At 47.2% G+C, this 7,340-nt stretch overlaps 2 protein-coding genes across 2 annotated transcripts; both read left to right on the top strand.

Moving 5' to 3' along the window:
* Positions 1 to 979: 979 nt before the first annotated feature.
* On the top strand, positions 980 to 3,586 carry LOC146953628 (uncharacterized). The gene has a single exon (XM_085742048.1). It carries the CDS (start codon positions 980 to 982, stop codon positions 3,584 to 3,586), a length of 2,607 nt encoding a protein of 868 aa, XP_085598174.1.
* Positions 3,587 to 5,691: 2,105 nt separating this feature from the next.
* On the top strand, positions 5,692 to 6,209 carry LOC146953627 (uncharacterized). Its single transcript, XM_085742031.1, has 2 exons — positions 5,692 to 5,770; positions 5,902 to 6,209. The coding sequence occupies exons 1-2, from the start codon at positions 5,692 to 5,694 to the stop codon at positions 6,207 to 6,209; spliced, it is 387 nt and encodes a 128-aa protein (XP_085598157.1).
* Positions 6,210 to 7,340: the final 1,131 nt, after the last annotated feature.

Raw genomic sequence — 7,340 nt, 5'->3', positions numbered from 1 at the left:
GAATTGAAATGCATTTGAGTTGTGAATGATGAGTGAATTTTTTAATTGTTGATTAACATGGTTGATTTTGTGATGTGTGAATGATACACTTGTAGATATGAACTTGAGATGATGATATTGAATGATGGGAATGTTAAGAATACTTGTGAGTACGTGTATAGTTTGTTATTCATTGTTCTTAAATGTATCTTTCATTCTCAAAGGTTCTTGTTAATTTTAATTGGATTATGATGATGTAATGCTAACCCTCAGTGGTTTACCACCTACCTTTCCGTATGGACGGGTAGATGGAGTGCAGGATGCTTAGACTTGTGTTGATGTTGCCGAGGAGCGGAGTTCCTCTTTTTTTTTGTGCAGTGTCTAGATTAGGGCTCTGATCTAGGGTAGTTCTTGCACGTTGGATTTCTATTTGATTGTGTAGTTTTGGTGTTGAGACATTATGGACCGTCATAATATTCCTAAAGGCTAAAGATCCCTTCGCAAAGACCTGGGCGCCCTCCGTAAGGGCCTTGGCGCACTCCAGAAGGAAAATCCCTTCATAAGGACCTGGGCGCCCCCCAGAAGGGCCACAGGCCCAGGCGCGCCTTCCATGAGGGCGCCGCCTCACTTAGTCTCTAGAACCCTCCAAAATCATGGAAAGTACGCTAATACCCCGGTTGCTTGGAAACCAAGCAACCAAAGCCCAAACCCATAAACAGGCTATAAATAACACTCTTGAGAGCAGTCTCAAGGTATCTAATCATCAGTCCAAACCCTAGAATCCTAGTATTCCTTACCGTACTTTTCTGCAAGTACAGTTGGCGCCGTCTGTGGGAAAAGGTAAAACTAGCCTTGACCACGTTTCTAGATCGCAAATCGTGATTTGGAAAACCTAAAACCAGACCTCTGAATCGTAAGACCACCTTACGACTTGGAAACCCCTTTTCCTTTACAAACCTAAATCGCACCTCACGTACGATTTAGAGAAAAGCCTTTCATCATGGCGACAGCCGAAGAGTTAGAATCCATGCGAACTCAACTCGCTCAATTACAGGATCGCAACGACGCCTTACAGGCTTCGATGGAGAACATACAACAGAAACAACTGGAGGAAAAAGAGGAATCCCACCACGGCGAGATGGACGATCCAGAGCCGCAGCCTCTGTCCGCCGAGATCTGGGGAGCGCCGGTTCCAGAGAACTTCAAACCACCCCATCTCTCCGTCTTCGACGGGAAGAGCGACCCTATGGAGCACGTGACAGCTTTCAACACTCGTATGTCCGTAGTCGGAGCCCCCGACTCCCTCAAGTGCAAATTATTGGCGGGTACTTTTTCTGAGGCCGCCTTACGATGGTACATGAACCTCCCTCGTTTCTCTGTCATCAGCTACCCGGACATGACGAGGAAACTCATCCAACAATTCTCTGCCAGTCGCCATCGCAAAGTACCCGCAACCAGCCTTTTCAATGTTCGCCAAGGACACAATGAGTCCCTGCGAGACTATCTAGCGAGATTCAACGATACGACCATAAAGGTCATCAATCCCAACCAAGAGGTTTTTGTGGGCGCCTTCCAGAACGGTTTGAAGGCAGGACAGTTCAATGAATCACTCGCTCAAAAGCCCGCTGATTCCATGGAGGAAATAATCGCAAGGGCAGATTGTTACATAAAGGGAGAAGAGAGCAACGCTGAGAAGAGGGCGAGAGACGCCAAGGAACGAACGTCCAACTCGGAGCGGCGACCTTACCAACCATCATCTAGTAGGGATCGCACTCCTTACCGAAGACCTAATTACAGGCCCTACCCGCGTCCGGAGGAATTCACCCCTCTCAACACAAAACCGGAGCGCATTTTGAAGGAAGACTATGAAGCCAAATTGATCCCGGACCCGCCTCCGCCACGATACGAGGTCATGGGAAAAGACAAAAACAAATGGTGCAAGTACCACCGAATACGGGGACATGACACTGACTCATGCATACACCTACGACAAGAAATAGAGAAGCTGATACAGAATGGAAAATTAAGAGGATACGCTCTGGACAGGAAGGGCGAGAGCGAACACAAGATGGAAAGAAAAAAAGATGAAGGGAGCGAAGGAAAGAGACACACGCTCAACACCATTTCGGGCGGTTTCTCCGGTGGCGGAGAGTCCAATTCATCACGAAAGAAATACGTCAGGCAGGTGATGTTGTGCCAAGAATACGAAACCCCAAACTCTGGGCGTGAACCTGACATCTCTTTCACTGCCAGAGATTTCCAAGACGTCATACCGCACGACGACGACCCCATGGTCATTACTTTGCAAATATTCAAGTGGGATGTGAAGAGAGTATTAATTGACCCAGGAAGTTCGGCAGACATCCTATATTACGATACATTCGATCGAATGGGATTGGACCCGGAACTGCTACAACCTTTCAAGGGAACCCTGGCAGGTTTTACAGGCGAACAGGTACACGTAAGAGGTTACATCACACTCAAAACAACGTTCGGGAGCGGCTCTCATTCAAAAACCATCCGAGTAAGGTACCTCGTCGTGAACTCGCCGAGCTCTTACAACATTATCATTGGTCGTCCAGCCTTCAACTTTTTGGGGGGTTTCCTATCTACAAAGTTCTTGGTCATGAAGTATCCCCTGGATAACGGAAAGATCGGAACCATTCGAGGCGACCAGAAAACCGCCAGAGAATGCTACCACAATAGCCTGAGACTACAGAAGACAAGGAAGAAATCTAGTAATGAAGAAACTCACGAGGTCAACATGATAGACCTCGATCCTAGAGAAGACTTCCAACAAGAGCGCCTCGAGCCCATCGAAGACTTGAAGGAAGTATCCATTGGTCCAGAAGCACATCAGACAACTAAGATCGGCACGTCTCTAAACCAGAAGGAAGAGATCGCCCTCGTCGATTTACTACAGAGAAACCTGGATCTCTTTGCCTGGCACCCATCTGAAATGCCAGGAATGGACCCCGACATTGCCTGTCACCATTTGTCAGTTAAGCCTGGAGTGAAACCGGTAGTGCAACGGAAAAGGAAGATGGGCGAGGAAAGAAGGAAAGCCGTGGACGACGAAGTGCGGAAATTAGTAGACGCCCGCTTCATCAGCGAAATAAAGTACCCAACATGGCTGGCCAATACCGTCCTGGTAAAGAAGGCGAACGGGAAGTGGAGGATGTGCGTGGATTATACGGATCTGAACTCCGCATGCCCAAAAGATCCTTACCCGCTCCCAAACATTGACCATCTGATTGACAGTGCCTCAGGCTACAACACCTTGAGCTTCATGGACGCCTACTCTGGTTACAACCAAATACGAATGGACCCTTTAGACGCCCCCAAAACAGCCTTCATGACTAACACCAAGAACTACCACTATGAAGTCATGTCTTTCGGCCTAAAAAACGCTGGAGCCACTTTCCAGAGGTCTATGGACACCGCTTTCACACAACAGATTGGACGTAACCTGGAAGTGTACATCGACGATCTGGTAGCAAAAACAAAGGAAGGAGGAAGCCACACAGAAGATTTGGAAGAAATCTTAGGGCAAGTAAGGAAGTACCGGATACGATTAAACCCATCAAAATGTTCTTTCGGAGTGTAGGCTGGGAAATTCCTAGGTTTTCTCTTAACTAGGCGAGGTATCGAAGCAAATCCAGATAAGTGTCAGGCGATCATCAACATGAGAAGCCCGTCCAACATAAAGGAAGTCCAACAGTTGACAGGAAGGCTGGCTGCCCTGTCCCGCTTCTTGTCTTGCGCCGGCGACAAAGCTTTCTCCTTCTTCGCTTCAATTAGAAGGAAGGAAAAATTCGAGTGGACACCAGAGTGTGAGGATGCCTTTCAACAAGTAAAAAAGTTTTTATCTAGCCCGCTAATCCTTCAGCGACCAAACCCAGACTCCATCCTCTTTCTATACTTGGCGATCTCCACAAATGCTATGAGTACGGTATTGGTCGAAGATTCAGAAGAAGGAGAAAAGCCGATCTACTTCGTCAGCAGAGTGTTCAAAGGCGCCGAGCTGCGCTACCAGAAGTTAGAGCGCCTGGCTCTGGCCGTAGTCGTCACAGCAAGGAAACTGCGTCCGTATTTCCAAAGTCACAGGATAGTGGTAAAAACAGACTATCCCATCAGACAAGTGCTTGGGAAACCGGACCTGGCAGGAAGGATGGTCGCCTGGTCCGTAGAACTATCAGAGTACGACATCCAGTTCGTACCAAAAGGAAGCATAAAGTCCCAAGTCCTAGCAGATTTCGTGGTAGAACTCACCTCCCCGCCCCCAGAGGAGGTCCCATTTGTATGGCTTTTATCTGTTGACGGTTCCTCCAACTTGAAAGGAAGTGGCGCGGGCGTTATCCTAGAAGGTCCCGACGATATTATCATAGAACAATCCCTCAGGTTTGAATTCAAAGCAAGCAACAATCAGGCAGAATACGAAGCTCTAATCGCCGGCATGACATTGGCGCAGGAAATGGGGGCTGAAAACTTACGAGCAAAAAGTGATTCTCAGCTCATAACAAGCCAAATTACGGGCGAGTACCAGACGAAAGACCCTCAACTCACCAAATATCTGGGGAAGGTGCGAGCCCTAGCCAAAAGATTCGTTTTCTTTGAAGCTATCTACGTGCCCCGGGAACAGAACTCCAGAGCAGATATACTGGCAAAGCTCGCCAGCACCAAACGTCCGGGCAACAACAGAACCGTCATCCAAGAGGTAATCTCAGCGCCCAATACCAACGTTGAAACAGTTCACCACATCGTCGGAGAAGGTGTTAGCTGGATGGAGCCAATACTCAGGTATCTAACCGGCTCTTTTACACCCAAGAACAAAGACGAAGAGCAGATAGTCAGAAAGAGGGCTTCAAAGTTCACTATCATCTCAGGAAAACTCTACAAGCGTGGTCGAACAAGCCCCCTGTTGCGTTGTCTAGCGGAGAGCGAGACCCACCTGGTGCTTCTTGAGGTTCATGAAGGCGTGTGCGGCAGCCACATAGGAGGGCGAGCTCTAGCTGCAAAGCTCCTCCGCGCAGGATATTACTGGCCCACTATGCTCCAAGACAGCTCAGACTTCGTCAAAAAATGTGATAAATGCCAAAGATTCTCTGATAAAAAGCACGCCCCAGCAGTAGAACTTACTTCAGTATACTCCCCTTGGCCTTTCCATAAATGGGCGGTTGACATCGTAGGACCCTTTCCTCTCGCCCCAGGACAACTGAAGTTCCTCATAGTGGGAGTCGATTACTTTACTAAATGGATTGAAGCAGAAGCCGTCGCCAAAATAACAGCTGAGAGAGTCAAAAAGTTTTACTGGAAGAAAATCATCTGCTGTTTCGGTCTACCCAAATTCATAGTATCTGACAATGGGACCCAATTCGCGAGCTCATCCGTGGTAGAATTCTGTAAACACCTAGGAATACAGACAAAGTTCGTATCAGTAATACACCCGCAAGCTAATGGGCAGGCCGAGTCAGCCAACAAGGTCATCCTCAACGGCATCAAAAAGAAGTTGGAGGCCGCCAAGAGTCTCTGGGCGGAACAACTCCACGAGGTAAGGACATGGTCAATTTAATTTTCATTTTCAATTCAATTTCTTCACACTTCCAATACAATGTTCCACACGTATAAACGTCGCCCCGGTCAAAATAAGCACAGGTACTATGGTCTTACCACACTACACCACACTCTTCGACAATGGAAACGCCCTTTACGATGGTTTACGGCACAGACGCCATGCTCCCAGTAGAAATTGATACCCCCACTTGGCGGAGAGATACCTTTTCTGAAGAAGGTATCAAGTCTTATATTTATGCTTCTAACTTTTTGTTTCGCAGGCACACAGATTTCCTTTTTATAGTTTTACTTCTTGCAACCCCACCATATATATTCATGGGTTATTTCTTTGAAAAGCTAATGAGACAGGTCTCGCTGTAAGCATGGATGTGATCGACGAGGTGAGAGAGCAAGCTCACATAAGAGAATTTGCCGCCAAACAACGAGCAGCCCGCCGCTACAACTCAAAGGTGGCGCACAGAGAGATGAAAGAAGGCGACCTCGTGTTAAAGCAAGTGGTAGCCCCTACAAGGATAGGAAAATTGTTCCCCAATTGGGAAGGCCCATATCGAGTTCGAGAGAAATGTTCCCATGGAGCTTACAAGTTGGAAGAACTGAGCGGAGAAGCTATCCCCCGCACTTGGAATATAGCTAATCTACGCCACTATTACAGTTGATTTTTCACTTTTCCTTCCTTTTTTCGTAATTTGTCATCTTTTTGAATAAGGCTGGCCTAAAGACCACCATTATGACTTATGATTCCTTTGAATAAATTGAATAAACAGAGGGTTAGGGTAGCACTCTTTTCCCCTGCAAGGGCAGGGGTTTTTAACGAGGCACCCTCTCCTTTTTTCCAAATGTTACTAGCTCCTACTGTTGCATGAAATGTTATTGTCAAAAATTTATACGCAGGCTCGCCAGTTCCGTCAACCCTGGAAGGGCTCTGACGTAGATTATTAACTTCAACCCTGTAAGGGCTCTGATGCTCGCCCAAAACGCCAACCCTGTAAGGGCTCTGGCGGGGTTCGACTGAAAGTTCCGTCAACCCTGGAAGGGCTCTGACGTAGATAATTAACTTCAACCCTGTAAGGGCTCTGATGCTCGCCCAAAAACGCCAACCCTGTAAGGGCTCTGGCGGGGTTCGACTGAAAGTTCCGTCAACCCTGGAAGGGCTCTGACGTAGATTATTAACTTCAACCCTGTAAGGGCTCTGATGCTCGCCCAAAACGCCAACCCTGTAAGGGCTCTGGCGGGGTTCGACTGAAAGTTCCGTCAACCCTGGAAGGGCTCTGACGTAGATTATTAACTTCAACCCTGTAAGGGCTCTGATGCTCGCCCAAAAACGCCAACCCTGTAAGGGCTCTGGTGGGGTTCGACTGAAAGTTCCGTCAACCCTGGAAGGGCTCTGACGTAGATAATTACATCAATACTGGAAAGACTTCGATAGTCGCCCAAAATAAGGGCTCGCATAATTATGATCAATGTAACGATTAACCTTAGAAAAGTTCTAAGTAAATTTGACAATCACGAAACCTCGAAAAAGCTAGGACGCATTCGCGCAACGTAAAGACAATAAAGTAAAAACAAACGGCAGGCTCATACAAGTGCGATAATGTGATCAAAATGCATCATAAATATAAAACCAAAGAGATTCGTACAAAATCCAAAAGAAAAGCCAACATTAAATTGTTCGCAAGGGCGCTGTAGTAAGCCGCCATAATTTAAAGCAAAAAACACAAAAACGATCAGGACTGGCAGGAATCACTCATCATCAACAAACTCGCCATCAATGATCACCTTAAAAGGAT

Source organism: Medicago sativa, chromosome 1 (assembly GCF_051527215.1).
Source record: "Medicago sativa cultivar Bolivia chromosome 1, Bolivia_mono, whole genome shotgun sequence".
NCBI lineage: Eukaryota > Viridiplantae > Streptophyta > Magnoliopsida > Fabales > Fabaceae > Medicago > Medicago sativa.
This window is presented reverse-complemented; position numbering and strand designations above follow the sequence as displayed.